We start from the raw sequence: 24,218 nt of genomic DNA, 5'->3' as shown, positions 1-24,218 counted from the left end.
TTACAAAGCACAGTTTTTCAGCTGCTTGAAAATTATCTTGGCCAGGGGTATACAGTCTATATGGACAATTATTACAAATAGAGTTGGACTCGCGAAACAATTACGGGAACAGAACACTGCCGTATGTGGAACAATACGGTCGAATAGGGGTGTACCAAAAGATCTAAAGGAACACCACGCAATTCTCAAATGGGGTAAAAAGTGAACCCGACATACAAGTACAGTCACCTCTCTCCGAAATCTTAGCTCCATCTACGTCATCAGCTCCGAGTCAAAGTCCTGCAATTTTGTCGCCAAAAAGGGCACCGGCCAAGGATCCATCATTTAGGTTAGATGCGAAGAGAAAAGACTATATTCTCTTAATGTTTCCACCATCAAATATAGACAAGTTTCCCTGAAGAAGGTGCAAAGTGTGCTTCAAAAATAAAATTATTAGTGAAACACGCTATTTTTTTGGAAAGTTTAGCGTTCCCATTCACCCAGGAAATTGTGACATTACCTACCACACCCTACAGAGATACTAGAGGACTTCATTAAGGTATGTGGAAAATTTTGTTTAAATATCTTCTTCAGTTTAGAACTTATTGTGAAAAGAATTCGTTGTTGTTTGCTCTGCCACTAACAGCTGGAATAGCTGGGCCAGCCCTTTAAATAGCCGCTCAGATGATGGGCGTGAATGTGTTAAGTTCCAGAAAAAATGTTTTGTAGAATACAGAAATTTAGAAAATCAAAGTCACTCCCATACCAAGTGGAATGGGAATTAAGAGGGTGAACACTCTTTATCCCGTAAGTTACATATTTTCCAGCAGGGATTTGAATCGAGTCCTTAGACTTGCCTGAAAATTTACATTTAAAAGGTGATATTAAACTTTAGAAATTTACATTAAGAAAGAATTTTGAAACCTTCTCCTCAAGTTCACTTTCTGGAGCTATCACATTTTTAAAAGATGTCTGCTATTATCTTGAACTGGTGGGCCTTCTGATGACGGGCAAGACTGCCCCTTCCTCCACTAACACCATATGCACTCTAGACTGCAAACTCACAGCTCCGCGACCCTAACTGCACATCCAACTTGTTTGGTTGTATGATATGTAAAAGCTAGTACAATTTTTGAAATTATCACACCTGTACAAGCTGTACTGACCTACTTTTACTCATAATGCATAATCCGCAGGCCTTTATTAAAATCCCACCATTAAGGAAACACATCACTCTTTCAAATCCCATAACAAGTTGCCCGTGAGTGGAATTTAATCTCTCTGTTAACTTTTTACAAGCTGTGAGAAGCTATAGTGTTCAGTCAAGTGTGCGTGGTGAGTTTTGAGACTGGCATTTTGCGAATTATAGAGCTATCTTGCAACATGGTTCGTAAGAAGACAGTCAATGAGGAAGAGATTGCTTCAATTTTGAACTCCACAGATGTAGATGAAAGTGATTTTTCATTTTCAAAAGTCTGATGACGGAAATTCAAGTAGCGAGTCTTCTCAGTGCAAGAGACCCTCGAGTGCCCCAGAGAACAAAACAGCTGACGAAAGGACTGACGTGAGTAACTAAGACCCAGGATCTTCAAGTACCATTCTGATATTTAATATTAATCAAGGACCAATTTTACATTCATATTTTGACATGGCAACCGAGCCTACAGAATACTTTTCACTATTTTTTGATACCAAAATGTTCACACGATTCACCAGAAAAGAGCAATTCAGGGGAAACAAATGGAAACAACAGGCAACACCTCCAACTAGAAGATGCAGAATCAAAGACTGGCCATCTCCAACATTTTCTGATATAAGGGCTTTGACTAGCCCAATAACTTATTTGTGGAATGACTCGTATGCCTTTTATGCAGTACCATGCTGCCATGAAAAAATTTCATTATATCTTTTGCACCTCTGCGATGGAGTACATCCAATATTCAAGGTAAGTAATTAATATTATGTACATATGTATGTTTATAACTAGTGTTTGATAATTCTGGATGAGTTTTAATTTGCCATATTTTTGGTCCACATACAGACATAAAATGCTTCCGCCTACTAGGGTTAAATTTAAAAAAAGTACGGTGCCATTAGTGAGTGGAAAAAATAAAATTTAAACTTTAAAAACCTGAAGATCGAACATAACAAAACCAACAAGATCGATACAATTTGAAAGCCTGCTTATTTATTAAACTGTTATGCCACAATCTGTGCAAATCTAGTACGACCATGATGCTTACCAACTGCTAATGTTGTTTCAAAACCAAACACTGAACCCTCCAAATATCTGACTAAAATGGGTAGAAGTTGACCATCATTAAAATGTTTCAGTGCAGTGCTATTGCTTTCACTGAAAATAAAAAATACACAAAGTTACAAATACAGATTAAGCATTAAAAACATTTGACTTAAATGAGTACTCAGCAGGTATATGAAAGCACAAAAACTGGCTAGTAAATGAAGGTAGGAAAAAGATTAAAAGACTAATCGTTCTTGTGATAACCCAGCAACCTCAGGAGGGTAGCTTCCTTAAAGAAGTCATGACTGGAGATGTAAGAGCTGAAAATGTGACAGCCTTGGAGACTTAAACTGAATCCCTGAGGAATGAAAAACTGCAAATTAACCAAGCAGTCTCCTCCTAGATAAAAAGTTTACAGAAAATAACAGAAGAAAGAGATTTTTTTTGCTAGTTACTTTACGTTGCACCGACACAGATAGGTCTTATGGCGACGATGGGACAGGAAAGGCCTAGGAATGGGAAGGAAGCGGCTGTTGCCTTAATTAAGGCACAGCCCCAGCATTTGTCTAGTGTGAAAATGGGAAACCAAGGAAAACCATCTTCAGGCCTACCGACAGTGGGATTCGAACCTACTATCTCCCGGATGCGAGCTCACAGCTGCGCGCTCCTAACTGCATGGCCAACCTGTCCGGTAAAGAAAGAGAAAAGATCACTGTAATATTCTATGTTGCATGAAAAGATTTCAAGCATGTTGATGAAAATGAAGTAATATTTCTCTAATATTCATCTGTTTATTAAGTGAGAACTTAATCACAGAGTCTGATTTATATGAAGGACAAAGTCTCTAGACTTAACAGAAGGCAAACAGCATTAAATTTTGATCAGAAAATTAGCTTCTGAAATATGATTGTACCTTACTACTGAGAAAAATAATGTTATTGGTTTTACATCCTACTGACTGATACTCAGAGGTGCTGAAGTGCTGGAAATTTTGTCATGCAGGAGTTCTTTTATGTGCTGGTAAATCTACTGACAAAAGGCTGCAGTATTTCAGTATCTTCAAATTCCACCTGACCAAGCTGGCTCTGAACCAGCCACACTGAACTCCGAAAACCAGTGATCTACCTAATGAGGAAAAATAATTGGATGCAAACAGACAAATCATATCTGACAGGGGATCAATCTTCTTCCTAGATGTAGCCTACTCTGCTTATATTTATTCCTAGCAATGTTATTTCTGGTACTCTCGTTCCAAAATTTACTACACTGACCAGATCTAATAAAGAAAAATTTGAAGAAGAATCAGTGAAATATGAATTGCTGAAATAGTTCATACCACAACAAGTCTTCCTTCATATGAATTGAATTGTTTAAAAATATTTTTGAATAAGGAATATATAACCAAAAGAAGCCTGGCTAAAAAAAAAAAAAAAAAAAAAAAAGCAGTAACATGCATAAATAAACACAATCACGGTCTAGTGTACATTGGGAACAAGGGAAGAGGACAAACCTGAAAACACATATGGACAAATCCCATATCTTTGCATAAACCATAATCAACAAACAAATTTAAGGAATTTACAGACGAAGAACATGAATGGAGGAAAGTTCTTCTCCCTTTTTTTTTTTTGCTTGTTGCTTTACGTCGCACCGACACAGAAGGTCTTATGGCGATGATGGGGCAGGAAAGGCCTAGGAATGGGAAGGAAGCGGCCGTGGCCTTAATTAAGGTAACAGCCCCAGCCTTTGCCTGGTGTGAAAATGGGAAACCACAGAAAACCATCTTCAGGGCTGGCGACAGTGGGGTTCGAACCCACTATCTCCCAGATGCGAGCTCACAGCTGCATGCTCCTAACCGCACGGCCCACTCGCCCAGTGGAGGAAGGTTCAGCTTCTTATCTTTGCAGTCTATTGTAAGATCATAGTCAGTTCCTGATATGATAGCAATAAGTAGTGCATTCCTCATATGGAACTGGTTTTACATTTACCCAACACATCCATGGAGAAGTGCAAGACACAGATTTCTAGTCTGTGAGCACTGTTATGAATGTGAGAATAGAGATACCACAGGAAGGTTTTATGCTTCAATATCCAATATCGGTACGTACAGAAGTAACCAACTAGCTTCTCTTGAGAACAACTGCAATAGTCAAGAATTACATCTAAAAGGAACTCTGACTATAAGAGATCATTTGGCACTGAATTTGGAAGATGTAGACTATTACTATGATACATGATTAGGCATAAAACATCATCTGCCATGGATTATGAACTGTATTTTTACGATACCGAGATAAATTATGGGCCAATGCCAATAATTCCTACTCCTCATCCATGATGGAAAGCTAAAACAAGTTTTCCCTCATATGGGTTGAATTGTTTAAAAATATAATTGAATAAGGAATGTATAATCAAAAGAAGTCACACAAAAAACAAAACAGGAGCAACATGCATAAGAGATAATGAGAGTTGAGTGTACATTGAGAGCAAGGGGAGAGGGCAAACCTGAAAACACAAATGGACAACATAACATTGTCTTTATTGGTGAACTTCCAGCTCATCAATCCAGGTCTCTTAGATTTATTTCTTCACAGGCTTTGATGAACTTGTTTCTGCTTGCCAGTTTCATCAACAGCAGTAGCCATCCATACTCATCGAACGGTCATTTCTCAGAGAGAGCATTATTCTTGATATGGAAGTGTGGATAGGATGACGAAAATTCAAGATAAACATTAGAGAAGGGAGATTAACCTGAAGTGGAGAGGACTTTTAACATTCTTTATGGTCCTGGGATGAGCGAGAACATACGGAAGTTTATATGAAAGATATTCAAAATACAATCAATCAATCAATCGATCGATCAATCAATCAATCAATCAATCAATCAATCCTGATCTGCATTTAGGGCTGTTGCCCAGGTGGCAGACACCCTATCAGTTGTTCACATAATCTTTTCTTACATTATTTCAAGGAAGTTGGATATTTATTGAAGATCCTCCATGGTAAAATATTCCAACCCATAATTCCTCTTCCTATAAACAAATATTTGCCCCAGTTTGTCCTGTTGAATTCCAACTTCATCTTTCTTACTTTTAAAAACTCCATTCAAGCCTACTTGTCAATTAATATCATTCATTCCATAAGATCTCTCCGCTGAGAACTCAGAGAGTCAGGCTGTTTGTCTCCTTACTCCAAAGTCTTCCCGGCCAAAAGCTTGTAATATTTTTAAAACACTACTCTTTTGTCAGCCTCCCATAAGTCCAAACTTTCGTCCACGTTGTGGGAGGTGGGCAATGGCATGAAGTAAGGGATTGCCTACAGGGGTGATGTACAGCAGGGACTGTGTATGACCCATGACTGCTATGGTAACTGTGAAGGCCCTAAAGGAACCCTGAAAAGTGATAGCTAATGGGGCTCTGGTGAAGTCCTCAATGGCAAATGCAGCGGAAAAAGAGACTTTTGGAACAGCAAAGCTGGCAGACGAGGCAACCCTCTTCCCGTGGGGTTTAAAGAAACAAGGGGAACCACTGCCTTGTGGTGAAGAGGAATCTTCAAAGGCTAAGGGAGACAACCCGTACAGAAAACAGGAGGCCTGGAGGCTTAGGTGGCAGTCCCAAAACCAATCTCGGGTTGCTGTGGGCTAATAACTCGCACAGCCTTAAATATAAATTAATAAAGAAACCAAAGTGAAACACAACCGGATGGATAATAAGTTGACAACTTTTGGCATGAAAACGGAAAACGAGAATAGGTTTTTAGAATGTCAGAACCCTGAGAGGGAGCAGTAGATTAAAACACGTGGCTAAAGTGATGGAGGAGTACAGGCTGGATATCCTTGGATTAAGTACAGTGGCCAGACTTTGGAGAAATACAGACTCTTAATAGATGCACATTCCTTTATTCTGGGCAAACGGTAGGGGGATGCAGAACATACAGAAGGTGTAGTATTGTTACTGAATGAAAGCACAAAGAGGAGCTTTCTTGATTGGAAACCTATCTCAGAAAGACTGATGACAGCTCGATTCAAGACCTGGGTTCGCAATGTGACCATGATCCAGTGTTATGCTCCCACAGAAATGTCAGAGATTGAAAAAAAAAGGAAGAATTCTACTGCCAGCTAAATGAGACTATTAAGAGAGTGAGAAAGAGGGATATTATTACCGTGATGGGGGATTTAAATGCAAAGGTTGGTTCTAACAATTAGGGGCTGGAACAAATTATGAGAGTGCATGGAGTGCATGGATTGTAACAAAAATGGGGAGCTTTTCATTGATTTCTGTGCTGGGTGGCACTTTATTCCCTCATAAACAATGCCATAAGATTACATGGGTTTTGCCAGATCATGTTACAGAAAACCAGATTGACCTCATCGCCATAAGTAGAAAGTTTACAATATCATTGACTGACGTGAAAAATAAAAAAGGGGCAGATACTGGAAGTGATCATCACTTGGTAGTTGCAGAGTTTAGAATGAAAACTGTGGCAAGTAGAAGGAAATTCAAAAGGCAAAACAAGAAATTTGATTTAGGCAAATTGCAAGATTAAAGCAAAAGGAAAGAATTTCAGATAGAATTAAGAAACCGCTTTGAAGCTCTTGCTGTTGAACCAGAACTTATGATGGACGTTGAATTATCATGGAAGAAAGTTAAGAACACATATTTAGAAGTTAGTGAGAAGGTACTTGGATTTCACAATTATCTCGAAAAAGAATGGACGTCTGAAGGTACTTGAAAAAAAATAGAGGCTAGGAAGTTAGTTAAGGCAAAGATTAATATGTGTAAAACAAGACAACAGAAAGCCGCAGCACAAAAGGAATATGTGAAAGCTAATAAAAGTGTGAAGAAAAGCGTAAGAAGGAATCATATACAGTGGGTAGATGAACAAGCATGAATGACAGAAGAGGCATCAGCAAGGGGAGATGCTAGGGAATTGTATAGTATCACAAAGAAACTGTTAAGGAGAGAATTTATCAGGAATATACGCATTAAAAACAAGAGAGGTGAACTACTGACCACCCAGGAAGAACAGTTACAGAGATGGAAGGAACATTTCTCAGAGCTGCTCAATAGAGATATAGAACAGAATGGTAACCAACAAATGGAACCAGCAGATAGTGACCCAAGAATGAATTTACATCCTCCACTCTGTCCAGAAATAGAGAAGGCCTTGAAACAGATAAGAACTGGAAAAGCACCAGGTATGGATAATATCGCGCCAGAAATACTTAAAAGCAGATATTGAGACCTCGGCATAATTACTGCAACCGCTGCTGGAAAGGATCTGGAATGAAGAAAAGCTACCAGCTGAATGGAAAAAAGGCTTGATTGTTAAGATACCAAAGAAAGGGGATATTACTAAGTGTGATAATTGGAGGGGAATTTCATTGTTGTCGGTACCTAGTAAGGTGCTTTCACGGATCATTTAAGAGTGGGTGAAGGATATTGTGGAATTGCATCTTAGAAGGGAACAGGCTGGTTTTCATAAACACTGTAGCTGTGTCGATCTCATAAACACTATGAGAATTATCTTGGAACAAAGTACAGAATGGCAGAACACCCTCTACTTGACTTTAATTGATTTTGAGAAGGCCTTCGACTCTGTAAATAGAAGAGTTATGTGGCAAACACTTGAAGAATATAGTATACCACGGAAGATCCTGAATCTTATAAAGGATATGTAAGAGGGTTATAAATGTCGAGTTCTGCATATGGGAGATCTTACTGAGCCAACAGATGTGACCTCGGGAGTTTGACAGGGCTGTATTCTTTCTCAGACGCTTTTCCTACTTGTGTTGGATAGTGTTTTGAGAAGAATGTATCGAGGTGGGAAAAGGGGGATCCAGTGGGCTTACAAGATAGGTTAGAAGACGTTGTTTTTGCAGATGACATTTGCCTACTGGTTCAACATTAAAAACTTTATATCATGTCCATATTGAAAGAAGATAACATATGTTTGCCTACTGGCTGAACAGTTCAGGGATATGGAAAAGAAGATTAAGCAGTTGGAGGAGGTGACAGAGGATGCTAGACTTAAAACTTAATAAGACCAAGGCGATGAGGGTCAATTCCAAGATTGATGATAAACTGTCTATAGATAATAGAGAGATAGAACAAGTAGATTCCATCGTATATCTTGGGAGTATGGTTACTACAACTGGAGGAGCAGACGAAGACATTAAGAGTCATACCAGGAAAGCAAATGGTGCTTTGTTCAATTGTATCCTATATGGAGAAATAAGAACAGTTCTAGAAGGAATAAGCTATGACTTTTTAATACAAATGTTAAGTCCGTTCTGCTTTATAGCTGTGAAATGTGGAAAAGTTACCCAGAAGACGACTAAACAACTGCAAGCCTTCATGAATCGCTGTCTTAAGACATATCATCAACAGAAGATGGCCGGACGTTATCTCAAATGAAAACCTTAAGCAAGCCTGCTGGAGCCATTGAAAAGAAACCCCAAGGTGCTAGAAGGCGCGGACGCCCAAAGAAGACCTAGAGAAAGACGATTGAAGAAGAATGTCTAGCAGTGGGATAGACTTGGAATGAAGTGAAGAGGTCAGCCAACAATAGGAACAGATGGAAGTGTTCATGGAAGCCCTATGCTTCAGGAAGAGCAACAGGAAATAAGTAAGTCAATTCACTCTTTTGTCAGAAATAATCCAGAACAAATCGAGCAGCTTTTCTTTGCATTTTTAAATATTAATTTATATTGGAATTACAAATTTACTCATTCAGGACAAATATTTCATGTTCTCTATGCGAATCAAAATCTGTGTCAGGCAGGTCACAAAAAGACATGCAAAGGGCCACCTGCATCCCGTGGGCCACCAGTCTGACACACTTGCTATACAGTATAACATCATCTGCAAAACACCTCATCTGTGATTCCAATTCTTTGCTCATATCATTTATACCCTAACGTCCAATAATACTGCCATGTGGATTCCCCTCTTCCCCGTCCTAATTGTTACAGGATCAGATAGATCTTAGCCGAGCTAGCCTATAAATTTCTATTTAGGCCCAATATATTTAAGAAATAATGCTTGCTTTGTCCTAAATTAGAGCTTCCTTCATGGTACAATAATGAATTATTTATTTTATTAGCTTCCTAAAAATTATCAAGGCTGCCACAGGGACAAAGCAAAACAAAACACAAAATATGGAAAATAGTAGAAGAGATTAAAGACAATAACACATTATTATGTAGCATATAAATGATTTAGTAAAATCGCGATAGATCCCTTAACTGCCGAGATTGCAATATATACAATTTTTTTTTTTTTTTTTGCTATTTGTTTTACATCGCACCGACACAGATAGGTCTTTTGGCGACGATGGGATAGGAAAGGCCTAGGAAGTGGAAAGAAGCGGCTGTGGCCTTAATTAAGGTACAGCCCCAGCATTTGCCTGGTGTGAAAATGGGAAACCACGGAAAACCATCTTCAGGGCTGCCGACAGTGGGGCTCGAACCCACTATCTCCCGATTACTGGATACTGGCCGCACTTAAGCGACTGCAGCTATCGAGCTCGGTATATATACAATTAAATCAGATTCACATTTAATGTCAGACATGGAAGAGCAATTATCTTCAAAGCATTAAAATACATTTAGGATTTTTTTACGAATATCTATTTATTTTTATATCTCTTTGGAAACATGCGAGGGGAAAAAGTAATACAACAAAATAATGGACAGGAAGGTAATTAAATTCCATTCCATTCAACAATGCTTCTATGACCAACTGCCATATACCATAGCGAGAACTTACCATAAATTCCAGAGTAAATGAACTGCTTGAATGAAAGTATCTTGGTGCTCAGTGTCAGCTCCTTTCTTCAAAGGCTGCAACTCACCACCATACTAAAAGAAATAAAGAAAAAAAATAACTTCAGAATTATGACAACTGCACTGTGCTTGGTTTCAAAATATGGAGCAATTTTGCATACTGTACTCTGTTCCTTAATTAGAGTGATGAGCTGTATGTTATTCAAACCAAGTAAACTGTAAGCATATCTTGTACCTAATACATATTTATGAAAGTGGTATCAGGTAGAATTCATAGTACAATAAAAATTTTGGATGATTCATATAAGCTTACTTTGATGCATAAGTAATGGAAAAGAAGAAAAAAAGAACAAGAGATGAATTGTCACACACAAAAAATTGCCCACAATTGATCAAATTTTATATAAGATACACAGCAAACCAGTTCGAGAAAAGAGAATCAGTAAATAAATTAGCAAATGATTATACCGGTACCTCAAGTATTTTACCAACAATAGACGTTGTAAGCAATTTTTATATCAGCCTATTTTGTTGATATACAAGTGGTTATTGAATGTGTTAACTGTTCAACATTATTGCATTCCTAAACACTATCGTATGTTCTGTATTATTAAAAGTTTTGTTGTGCATTAAAATGCACAAAATCGTATTATCCGTGTTTTCAGTTATCCGTGCGAATTTGTCCGCTGATTAGCCCGGATAATCTGAAGTCCCAGCTTATAAATCTCATATTTATTCCGTATTGGCTCAGCACAACTAAGGTTAAGTTATGAGTAGGTTCCCACCTTCCAATACTTATCAATTTCTATATAATAGGTTTATTAATTACATAACATAAACCATATAACCTCTAGTACATGTTTCGTTCCGATTTATGGAACATCTTCAGCTAAAATTTGACAAAATGGCAAGACAATTAAAATACATTGATGTTATGATGATACAAAAGCTAAAAGATATGATAAAATGGCACGAAGATTAAAACAATACGGAATAAATATGAGATTTATAAGCTGTAATTTAGCCAACCAGGCAAAAAAACAATCAAATGCCTATTTGAACTTAAAGATTAAATTGTCAAAAATTGGCAAAGACATAAATTTCCTAAAACAATGTTTACATCAAAAACTCGTTCCTAAATTTCTAAATTCAGTACAGAGAAAACCTTGTACAACAAAATGGCATAAAGCTACTCAAGAAAAAACTAACGACTTATGGCTCAAAAATGAAATTAAATTTCTATACAGAAAAAGTCTTTTTTAAACTCTAAGTTATATAATGCTCATCTAGAAGCTTCCTCCCTTATGGCCCCTATTGAATGGGATTCCTTTTTGAAATATGGTGATACTAAAATTCAAAATATCTTAGATAAGAAACAAGAAACCTTGAACAAAAAACTTTACGTTCTTACTCTAAATCAAAAAAACATAAATCAGTCAAAAGAATCCTCCATTAACATCGAACCCAATTCAACCTTTCATCCCCCAACTAAGAATCTAACTGACGTTGTTTTCGAGGACAAAGAGTTGCAGATTATCAACAAAGGACCCAAACATAATTGGTCTAATCCATACAACCAAAAGCAATACATAACAACCATTGCTGAAGTAGAACAAGTCATAGCTCAGCTTCCAATAGATCGACAACTTGAAACTAAATTCGAAGTCAAAAAGAAACTTGAAGAATTATTTAAAGATCAGAAAGTTAACACACCCCATTTACCCTCTACAGATATAAAAGGCCTAAAACAAAAAATAAAAGATAATGACCTTATAATCACAAAGGCGGATAAAGGTAATGTGTCAGTTATTATGCATAAAAAAGAATATATAGAAAAAACCGAAGCATTTTTTTCAGATAATACTTTCACAAAAATTAAAAAAGACCCGACTAACACTGTCCAAAGAAAACTAAAACAAATACTTAAAAACATTAATTTCATCCTTAATGAGAACGAAATATCAAACCTAATTAATATGAATCCAAGACTACCAACAGCAAGAGCTTTGCCTAAGATACATAAACCTGACACACCCATTAGACCAATTATTAACTTTAGAAATAGCCCCACCTACAAAACCTCTAAATTTATCAATAGCTTCCTAAAAAAGTACTATACTTTCCAAAGCAGAACCACAATGAATAATTCAATAGAATTTTGTAAAATTATCAAGAACACAAAATTAAAACCATCTTTCACCTTGAACTCATTCGACGTCTCTAATATGTATTCTACGATCCCCACGAAAGAAACTCTAAATATAATTAAGAACAACTTAAAGACATACAGAAAACTTAGTAACCATGAAATAGAAGAATTTATGTTACTCCTAGAATTTACACTTAACAATAATTACTTTTCCTTCAATAACACAGTATATCAACAAAGTGGTCTTCCTATGGGATCTCCAGCGTCAGGTATCCTTGCTGAAATATACATGGATCACTTAGAAAAACATAAAATTTTAAATGATGAAAAAGGTATCATTATCTGGCTAAGGTTTGTCGATGACATCTTTGCAATTATAGATGAACAAATCAATAGTAGCACTAATTTATTAGACCAGATCAACAGTTTAGGCCCTTTCATAAAATTTACGTTAGAAACCGAGAACAATAAAAAACTAAATTTCCTTGATTTAACAATCGAAAGGAAAGAAGAAAAGTTGGCCTTTACAATCTTTAGAAAACCGACTAAAACTATAAATACCATACGAAAAGATTCGTACCATCCTGAGGCACATAAAAGGAGTTCCTTTTTAAGCATGTTAAATAGAGCCTTTAACATTCCCTTGTCCAAAAACGACCTCCAAAAATAAATTAATCTCATTTACAAAATAGCGATAAGCAATGGATACACAAAACACTACACAGATAGATTAATGAATAAAATGAAGAATAAACCTCAAACGCAGCTGGTAAAAGAACATAAAAAGAAAAACTTCGCCACCTTTACTTATAATAACGGGAATATTTACCAGATTACTAACATTTTTAAGAAATTCAATTTTAAAATTGCTTTTTGCACCAATAACAACAATCAACGTTTAATTTTCAATCATCAAAGCATTGCAAGTAATAACAAATATTTAAATTCCGGGATATATAGGCTTAAATGCTCAAATTGTGCCAATTCTTATATCGGACAAACAGGCCGTAATTTCTTAGTAAGATATCAAGAACATATTAATGCCGAAAAACACAGGAAGTACTCGGCCATGAGTCTTCACATGACCGAATATAAACACAGTTTTACATCGATAGAAAGGGACTTAACCATTCTACGAACGCTAAACAAAGGCAAATTAATGAATATTCTTGAAAATATCTATATTGAAATTGATCAGAAGCGAAATCCCAACCAGAATGTTAACGAAATTACGGAAAATATAAATATATTATTAGAAGAGGCTACCAAATTAGATTCATCTAGAAAAACCATCAAAAAGAATCCCAACAAACAACCAACACACCTCCTTCCGATTAGCTCCACCCCACACAATTGTTCCCCTACCTTTCCTTCCGTTTCCCCTAGCCTATCACAACGCCACTCCTCAATTAGCTCCACCCTACACAACATTTCACCCGCTCTCCTCACGTCACTTACCTCTCCTTCCAATACTCCCCGCCCACCGCAAGTGCCTTACACATGTACACAAGACTCAGTCAGTTAACAACACGACATAAGGGAGGACGTTAAATACGACACGACTGTCTATAAGGTAATCAACTCCATTATCCTTCATTCTCGCGAACATACATTTTTAACAAGGTTTTCTCCTTAAAATATTTTTTATTTTACTCATTCTTTTCTCGTTTCAGACTCATTTCAATAAGCTAACCACAACTCAACTTCAACTACGGTTATTTTATCAAGAGTTCCCCCGATAAATATACATTAAGAAAATCTTGTATTTCTCCAATTTATCTTCAAGATTAACAAAATGTACACGTCTCCAACATGAAGAAGAACTTTATCGCCGTTTTTAATTCGTCATTTGAACACTGACTTGTTGAATTGTTAACAAACATGAATGAACTTTATTTCATCATCATAATTATATGTTTTAATCTTCGTGCCATTTTATCATATCTTTTAGCTTTTGTATCATCATAACATCAATGTATTTTAATTGTTTTGCCATTTTGTCAAATTTTAGCTGAAGATGTTCCATAATCGGAACGAAACATGTACTAGAGATTATATGGTTTATGTTATGTAATTAATAAACCTATTATATAGAAATTGATAAGTATTGGAAGGTGGGAACCTACTCATAACTTAACCTTAGTTAATCTGAAGTCCGCTGTACATGACTCAGATGGGCCAGATGGACACTCGCAAGGCAAGCTACAAGTGCCTAGCTAAGGTGGCTGAAGTGGAAAATACCAAACTAGTGCCACAACTCAAGTAATAAATGTAATTAGTCCAGAAATGGTCAAATATAGCACGAACAATTACTCCACAAATGGTAAAATACTGCAAGAGACAAGAGATAACTGGCTACATAAAAAGCAAAGCAAAGTCATCTCCGTATAGGCCAGGAAGGCCCTTGGAGGAGTGGAAGATAAAAGGCTTCCACTATCCGTAACCTCGGCACTTGATGGGGTAGAGTGGTTAGATGTACGTCCGGCTGCCTTTGCCCCCACGAAATAATCTGGTACTCAGTTTTGGTGTGGGGTGAGTGAACCTCAGAGCCATGTGTACCTCCGAAAGCGAAAGTTTCATTTCTTCAATTTTTCGACTTCCTGATGGGGAATCGGACCCATGTTCTTCCGGGCGAACCGAGAATGCCTTTACCGTTTCGGCCAGGCGGTCCCTAAATGGCTACATAGAATCATACTAATATGTGGCAATTTTCAAATCCATTCTTTCAGAGATTTAATGTGTTAATCGTGCAAGAAATCAAAGGTGTCACATGGCTTCCGCCCCCCAATCTACTTTACGTCGTATGGACACAGACAGGTCTTACGGCACCGAGCAAGTGGCTGTACGGGTTGGGTCATGTAGCTATCAGCTTCCATTCGGGAGATAGTGGGTTCGAACCCCACTGTCGGCAGCCTGTGGTTTCCCATTTTCACACCAGGCAAATGCTGGGGCTGTAACAATTAAGGCCACGGTCGCTTCCTTCCCACTCCTAGCCCTTTTATATCCCCTCGTCGCCATAAAACCTATCTGTGTCGGTACGATGTAAAGCAAATCGTAATAATAAATAATAAAAAGATCTTATATTGACGATGGAATAGGAAAGGATTCTAGGATTGGGAACATCTGCAGGGTTGCGACAGTTGGGTTTGAACTCACTATCTAGTGAATGCAAGCTGGCACCTACGTGCCGCAAACCGCGTAGCCAACTCACTCGGCCTGTTCTATGAAAGAGGACATATACTTCGTTTCAAATATGAGTGATAAACTGACGGTCAAAACATAGTAAACTTTAAGATAGACCTGTCATAGTGGTATCAGATCAGGGATGTCAGCCTGTATGATAATTATCAGAGCATACGAGATTAGATTTTGAGATGAATACAATGTACGATGTTACGTTGTACGATACTTATATGATATGAGTAATTTATGTTAAAACTTCACAATATTACCAATACTTTGTTCAGCAGCACAACAAACGTGTGAGATAGTCGTGATGTCGATATTTCTCTGCAAGCATCCTGTATGGTAGTAAGAACTATACTACACTGCAAGCATATCCTGCAAACGATTCTGGACACTAACATCGTTCCCGCCAGATGGTTACAGATCGTTTGAAAAATACATACTTTCAATCACTTATCGTACCTCAGTTCTTTTTACTAGTTGCCGCACTAACACATCGAAGGTTTTCGGCGACGGAAGGATGGGAAAGAACTAGTACTGGGAAGGTAGCGGCATGGCCTTAATTATGGTACAGCGTGAAAACGGAAAACCACGGAAAACCATCTCCAGGGCTGCCGACGGTGTGATTCGAACCCACTATCTCCCGAATGCAAGCCCACCGCACGGCCAACTCCGCTCGGTCGTACCTCAGTCTCCTATGCAACTATGTAAAGATGTCGAGTCAAGTGAACGGGTCTAGCAAACGCGAAATTAACGTGGAGAACGTAAGAAATAGGGAACTGGAGGAGTAATGTACTCGAAGGCATTCTTAACACAGGGTGAGCAATATAAAGCGGAACCAGTCCCGCAGCCCGGCAGCGCAGCCTGCACACGGGAGATGCGTGCGTGACGGGAAGTCCGCAGTAAATACATTGTCGGGAAAGCTATTTGTAACAAACAACACAAATATAAAAGTACTCACATATATCACGCCAGAAGATGTTGAAACTGTCTCCCTTCGTTGTTCAAGCATTTCTGGTACCTGCTTAGGAAATTGTTCATTACCCTCCGCAGTTCCCTCTGAGAAATGGCAGCAATTTCTTGACATATGTAGTTTCGAAGTTCATCTAAAGTGTGTGGATTTGTTTTGTACACTTTCCCTTCCAATGCCCCCCAGGGATAAAAATCTCAGGGGGTTAAATCGGAGGACCGAGGAGGCCATATGTTGTTAGTGAGCCCATGACCTTCCATGTTAGGCGCCTTTAAACAAGAAGCATCATCAGCATCATCATATGTTGTTAGTGATAACTCTTATCTTCAAATACTGCATGGAATCCCTGTAAGGAAAAGTGGGCTGTATGTGCCGTCGCAGAGTGTCGCTGGAAAAACGCGACACTTCCTTCCCTCTCAGTTAATTCTTTTTTTTTTTAAAGCCGCAAAATGGTTTGCACATACCTATCACTATTGACAGTTTCCGAAAAAATTGGGCCTATTATTCTCTCGCCGCTAATAGCGCACCACACTCCTATTTTTGCATCATTCAGGGGTACTTGGTGAAGCTGATTAGGCTTTTCAGTACTCCATTAACGATTATTTTGTGTATTAATATACCCACTTAGATGAACCCACGATTCTTCCAAAAAAAAACCATTAGATTAGGGTCAATTTCTCTGTCATGTATCGCATTCAAAACACATTTACAAAATCGCATTCGTAATCCAAGGTCACCCGGTTTAAGTTCTTTCACTGCAGTAAATTTTTACGGCTTTAACTTCGGTCACTTTGTACCCGTTCGAACAGAACCTTAGGAAATTTCCATTTCCTGAACAAGTCGTCGAAGCGGTTTTGTAGGAGATATTTCCCGAGTGTTACAGAACGGTACAAGTCTCACAGCTGTGGCGTAGCCACTGATCTCTATACATGGATCGCTGATGGCAGGTCTCCGCTGCAGGAGAAAGTACGCCAAGTTGAGCGCGCGGTTCGCCATGTTGGCGTACCCAACCTAGAGCTCTCCTTATGGGGAAGCAATGATAATAGTCAATTTTAAGTCGCAATTAATGGCGCATTGGAATAATTAAAAATATAGAGACATGTTCACTCAAAGCATAAGGACATTGGGATCACTGACACGTCATTCCGAGGTCAGTAAATCTCCGGGATAGCAATAAACATGAGTGTATAATAACGGCCGACAAATATTTTTTTTTGCTAGGGGCTTTACGTCGCACCGACACAGATAGGTCTTATGGCGACGATGGGACAGGAAAGGCCTAGGAATAGGAAGGAAGCGGCCGTGGCCTTAATTAAGGTACAGCCCCAGCATTTGCCTGGTGTGAAAATGAGAAACCACGGAAAACCATTTTCAGGGCTGCCGATAGTGGGATTTGAACCTACTATCTCCCGGATGCAAGCTCACAGTCGCGCGCCGACAAATATTAACTTAGGTGCTGAATACATGCAATTAGCGATCGGTAACACAATACGAGTGAAAACCAGTTTCTGGAAACATTGCTGTAAATTGTATACTTGTATGCCACGAAATTATGCATTCTTAAAATGATGTACCTATAAACGTAGCTCAATATACAGGCCTAGATTCGACATATCGTAATCGGTGCTTGATAATGAATTTCTGTTTCCTGTTTCCATGAAATAACGCGCATATGATCAAATTAAAATATCATTGAAGCAAATGTACACATTTATAAAACCAGCAAATATTCAAAACTTGTCAATATATTGAACCCATAATTCTACGGTGAGAAAAATATTTTTTTTCTCCAATATTTATTTGGTATTAAGAAAGTACTTTTATGTTTGAAGGTAGCCATGTTGCGCTCCTAAGAGCCCCGATGTCGCGTGGGAAGGTTCTCACTCACGGCAAGCTCGTGAATTGCCGGGACACCTCGGTGGAACTCGAGTGCCCGACAATTCTTTAAATTCATGGAATTCTATACAACGAGGGATTTTGGCAATATAGTAAATGAAGAAATAAATAAGCAAAATTATTCGTACACCCTCCGTGAAGACAGAGACACCAGGGAAAAACATAAATGTAGTTAAGCCTAAGTGCAGGTTAGAGTGAGATCAGCGAACCAGCTACACTTGCCAAGGTCAGGGGAGGAAGAAAACGCGCGAAACGCACGGGCAGAAATAATTTATTTCCCCGGTTATGATTGTAGAAAAATTATAAAATTAACGTCTAACATAAGTGCAAATCTGTCCGGAGTTCTGGGACAAGTCTCATCAAAATCCGTCTATTAGACGCAAAATTGGCAGATTACACAATCAAGCCTCATAGAGGGGATAGCGTCCCTTCTGAGATTATAAAAGAAACCCCCCACCGTAGATTTTGCAGTGTCGATCTGGAACTTGAAGCCGCGGGAGCTTGTGCCCGTCGTCATTAGAATTTCGCGCCAGATTGACCGACAAATAATTAAATACATGTCCGTGGCTAAGGTCCATATACTTGGTTAAGAAGAGAAAGCGATTGGAAAGTTCTGAACGTTTGCCGACAAACTAGGAAAGTGTAGGCAAGTTTTATTTATATAATCTCATGTACGCTTGAAAGTGAAGAGGTTTTTTTGGGGGAAGCTATTCAGAGTAGTTCTGCTCCCTTATCTGCTGAACACCTGTTTTTATTGAAGCAACGGAGAGAAACCACGCTGGGAACGCATCAGACAGTTGTAGTCGACTGCAGAGCGAGGGAAGTTCGTGGTGCAAATTACAGAGAAAGTGCCTGATTTATATGGTAATTTTAATATCGTGTGTGTGAAGGGTAGTGTTTGTATGAGTGAGATTTTGGAAATGAAAATGTTATCTGTGAGAATGAGCGGCTAAGCCCGAGGTCAGCTGGTGATGATGTAACCAGAATGCTGGGAATGTCACCATTGTGCAGGTCTGTCTATTTTATATTATGTTGTAGTTAGTTATTTGTTCTGTCCCAACAAATTTTCCAGATGATTGTCGGGTTGATATTCGTAATTATCAGGCGAAAAGTGTTGTAATTTTTGGTCAGCGTGTGAAATTTTCAGTGTGTAAAGTTCATGTCAAGAACGGTAAAATGCGACGCCTAAAATTTTGTGTTGAATGTTCGATGAGATATCATCCAAAGCGTGAATTGTTGGAACGTTATAAGTGTAAATTAGTCGTGGCGAATATCTTAATCTCAGATGTCAGTTGAATTCAGAAATGTTGGTCGATAATAATAATAATAATAATAATAATAATAATAATAATAATAATAATGTCTACCGCGGGATAAGGAAATTTTTCTATGTTAAAGTGCATTTAACCAGTATATTTTTACAAGGATCGCAGGCATATTTAGATGATTTCGGTGAAATTTGTTAGAGTCACAGTCATTAATGGGAAGGAAATTTTAAGACATCGTGTATATCAATGATACGAAAAGTCGCTGGGTGCTCTTGGACTCTCGAGGTTCGAAAGTCGTAATAATAGTAAAGTAAGAGATGTGTTTAATAATGGTTGTCGTTTTCACCAGGGGATCGAAGTATGAAAAAGGGTCTTGAAGGAAAAGGGATTGAGAGCGACGGATTTATATGTATGTGGAGATGAGAGAGACGGATGAAGTGATACCGCTGGAATAAAGCGAGGAGAAGGAGTTTGAGACAAGCTATATTTTTAAAGAGGAAGTATTTAGGAAACAGGCTGTGTTGAGGCAGGCTGTATTGTTTTCCGCAATCAATCCGAATTTGAGACGACTATGGTGTGGAGCATCGTAAATTTATAGAAAGATTCCAAGTGAAAACGACTTTAGTAAATGTTAAAGTCTTGGTAGTAAACATCCAGTAATTCTTGTTACGTAAAGCCCGTATGGATAATAAGATAATGAGCGACCTCAAGGATCAAAGAGCACTTTGGACCCATGGTTGGGTTGTACTGAATTTGTTCACTGGAGAGGTCATTGATAAAATAGTTGGAATTGATTGATAGGCGATTTGAGAATTTCGAATGCGGTAGTGATGATTATTATTTTGAAGGCATCCACTAAATTGTAAACGTGTGTTGGGAATTTTCATTTGCTTCCCTAACACTTCAGTGCACAGGCTGAGATTGTGTTCGAGGTGGAGAATCGTTCGTCACGTATATTTATTTTTGAGCTCACGTATTGTAATGGTAGAGACTTACTGTATTTTTTTTCGACTTGCATTCATTTGATAGTAAGAGACGTGGTTCCGATCGTGTGGTATTTGTCTGACCAGATTTTGTATTAAATGTCGGAGGTGTTTGAAATTGCTAGTTCGCCTGATATGTTAAGGGAGGCGTAGTACGACCCACTTTGACGCCCGACGATAGATTTAGGACGTCACATGTTATTCTTGGAGTCACTGATGATGAGACGTCCTAGTTCACGCCCGACGATAGAATTTGGAAGGTATCATGTACATAATGATTAGTGTTAGGGTGTACAGATTTCAAGTGAGCCCGACGATAGGTCTGGGATGGTAGCTGTACACACTCAAGTCTCAGTTTAGATGTTTCTTTTTTTTGTCGAAGCGGCCTGGATGAAGGTAGCAGTTACAGTACGATATGATTCTATGAAGAGGGTCAATGCGTAGCTCTCCATTGAGATAACGGGACAGCTGTTGACGCGTGAGGGTTGTCCAAGTGTTGGATATCGACCTGATGGAGATTTAATATTTTTACTGTGATTCTCCGTGCGTGTTAAGCTTTAATGACTTCGAGATGTTGATTTATTTTTACGGACTTCATTGTTTTCTCGTTTTAACGTCCGTTCTCGTTTGATAGTGTGCATATTGACACTCAGTGTATTAGTGTGAGACTTGAGTTGCGAATGCGGTTTCGATTCGTCAGCCAGTATTTTATTTTATTTTCAATCTTGTCGTACTTTCATTTTATTCATAGTTAAAGTAAGTAAGTAATCACTTTACAAGTAGTGTGTTGGGACAGACAGTAAATAGAGAGATCTGTACTGGTAGCATTGTTTTTCAAGGGAAAGAATTCCTTAAAGTTGTAGTAAAATTTATTAAGCATATCAAACCCATTTCTAACCTGAAAATCGGTTCGATAATAATATTTTTCAAGTGACTTTCCACTTTTTAATTATCTTCAGTGTTTGGCATTTCTTCTAAATGCATGATTAGTAATTGTCTCCTGCATTTCGCAGTTTTGTTCCTTTAGAACGACATAACGTAAGATCCTCACGGATCCTGTTGTTGTTGGTTCCTTCCGAACAGCTGTTTGGGGTGATGCACATTTAGCATCGGGATTACCTTATCACTTAAGGGTGTCATGAATGACAAATACATGGTGGGATTTTATTTCAATTGTGAATGATGCTGTTAACTTGTAGTGAACACCATGCTTTCCCATAATATTTCGCAACCTATCCAAAGCAACTGATAGTCAGTTTGGTTCGATTAAGGGTCCATTCGGCGGGTGTTCCGTATCCGTTAAGGGTATTCGACTGGTGGATAACCTTAATTGAGAGAAAATCAGGCGTTCTACTTGTTGAAAGTCAGATTTTCCACGGATCGTGTGGATTAACTCTCAGTTCTCGTTTGGAATAATAGGTGCCCGGTTTTCAGGTCTTCCCTTTTTCAGTTTTTCAGTTTCGCTGTCCACTAACATATTAGCTTCTCCGAAGCAACTCTTCGACATTGTAAGAAACAAAGTGACGGTATGTAATGTGACTGTGTTTGGAACATTCAAAAATCAATAATTTATATTTTTTTTATTTTGCAAGAATGCATATTAAATTAATGATGTTATCGTGCTCTTTCAATTTAATAAAAGTTAGTAAGCACATTTTTGCTCCTCATTTCAAGTAGTTAGGCTCTCTTCTGAACCCCATCGTTTGGTTAAGATCGTGACCGAATTTATTCCCGCAACGACCCAGGATTTAAGAGTTCTTAATTGTTCTACTGTAGCAGCCGTGGCCGACCAACGATGGAATGGTAAGTTCAAGGGTTCAATATCACATTACCTGCAGCTTAATTTACTATTACAGACCTCTTTAATTAAATTCAGCTAGCAAAGCGATATTGATAGTCATCATCAGAAATATGTAACACCAGTTAAAAGAGTCCCAAATACCACGAATAGTATAATGGGATAGCCCCAACCACCCACCACACTTTCCCTTCTCCCACCACTCCAGTGTCTGAAACCCATAATTATTACTGATGTAAATAAGGTCTAGAATTCTTCCAGACTTCATTTTCTAAGATTGTTATAAGGTCACGTCAATTATTTAATCGAAACCGTCAGTTTAATTATGAGAAATAAAAAAATATATAAGTAAATCTTTACTTGCAGTTAATGTTCAGTAAAATTGAAAACAGTTGGCTGTACATCACTTCTAAGGTGTACAGTTTGTCCATTTCTATCAAAACAGTCTTCCTCTAAGTGATCCGAGCAGAGAACAGCTGTTTTAGAAGGCTCCCAATTCTCCCGCCTGATACTCCTAATCGATGATCGTAGATGTTCGGGTCTCGAGAAAGGAAACCTGCACCGTGCGCTCGCTGCCATCTTACCACGCCAGTCATCTTCTATTCGGCTTACTGCTACCCAAGCTACCAGCCATCCAGGTATAGAGATCAGTGGGCGTAGCGCATGTGCTCAAATGCTAGCCTACCAATTAATGGAACGTATTATTGATAATTCAAATCCTACATTTGTTTACATCGGTATGAAGCTTCAATGCTTAAACACAGGCCAATATGTACCAGACGCAAGCGGTAAAGCACTGCTATACGGGCGGAATGAAGTATCTTCAGTCATTCGGCATGTAATCCACAGGCGAGTACGTTGACATGCTCCTTATCTATGGGGAAGCAAGAGAAAATTCGTTGCAGGTACCACGTTTGTATCAGGAAAGCTATCTGGGAGGTGACATTCGAATGTAAAGACTTTCCGCAGTGTTGAAAGATGTTTACGAACAACAGGGTTACTTCAAATGATACCACCTGACCAACTGGTGAGAATGAGGAGACTGTTCTGAACACAGCTCGCAATAACCCACACAAGTGTACACGAGCAACTGCACAACACGTGGGCATCAGACAGGCCTCTGTACTACGAATACTGCATACACACAAATATCACCCCTACCGTCTGCAACTAAACCAGGGTGCATCAAGCCCGACTCGGCTCGGGCCAGCGTTTTATCTCGGGGCGACTCGGCTAAGCTCGGTTCAATTCTGCTTGGGTGGTGGAGCTCTGTAGAGCAAGTGACGTATGGGGGAGACAGGAGGAACGAGCAAGACAGGCGAAGGGAAAGAGAGAGAGCGCTATTGTTCAAAATCAAGGAGTAGGGATCTGCACTCAGGTCAACCTAGCCAAGCGTCTTTTGCATCTTGAGTCGCGCAATGTACCGGTGCATGCACCCTGAGAGGTCCTGGTGTATGGTGTGGAATCTTGGGTGATGGCCTTATTGGACCGCATTTCTTTCAGAACCATTTAAGAGGCACACGCTACCTGCACTTTCTACGCCACGAACTACGGCTTCTGTAGGACGATGTGACATTTGGAGAACGTTCAACGATGTGGTTTCAACAGGATGGAGCTTCACCAGAATGGATGTTAGCCGTCCATAACCATCTCAATAAAACACATCCACGAAAAGGGGTAGAAGAGAGGACACATCTCTCGGACCGCCAGGTCACCGGATTCAACGCCATTATACTTCCTCTTGTGGAGGAATTTGAATCAATTTACATCCAATAGCCCGAAAATCTCGAGCGCCTTCGACAACTCATCGCCGAAACCTGTAGATCAATAACACCAGCTAATACTACAGCACACTAGAATAACCATTCAGCGGCGTGCCCAGATGTCCATAAACCAAACATGTCATCAATTCGACCATTTTCTAACATTAACTATTGTTAGCACAGTTTCGCCCCCCCCCC

At 38.8% G+C, this 24,218-nt stretch overlaps 1 protein-coding gene across 1 annotated transcript in view; it reads right to left on the bottom strand.

Moving 5' to 3' along the window:
* LOC136874292 (HEAT repeat-containing protein 3) overlaps positions 1-24,218 on the bottom strand; it is a 198,262-nt gene that overhangs the window by 62,444 nt on the left and 111,600 nt on the right. Inside the window, exons 4-5 of the mRNA XM_067147931.2 lie at positions 9,991-10,082; positions 2,223-2,332 (exon numbers count right to left, since the gene is read on the bottom strand). Coding sequence (XP_067004032.2) covers positions 2,223-2,332; positions 9,991-10,082 — 202 coding nt within the window. The remainder of the gene's footprint in view (positions 1-2,222; positions 2,333-9,990; positions 10,083-24,218) is intronic.

This window comes from Anabrus simplex, chromosome 5 (assembly GCF_040414725.1).
Source record: "Anabrus simplex isolate iqAnaSimp1 chromosome 5, ASM4041472v1, whole genome shotgun sequence".
In the NCBI taxonomy this organism is placed as follows: domain Eukaryota; kingdom Metazoa; phylum Arthropoda; class Insecta; order Orthoptera; family Tettigoniidae; genus Anabrus; species Anabrus simplex.
The sequence above is the reverse complement of the archived record's forward strand: the minus strand, read 5'-3'. Positions and strand labels throughout refer to the sequence as shown.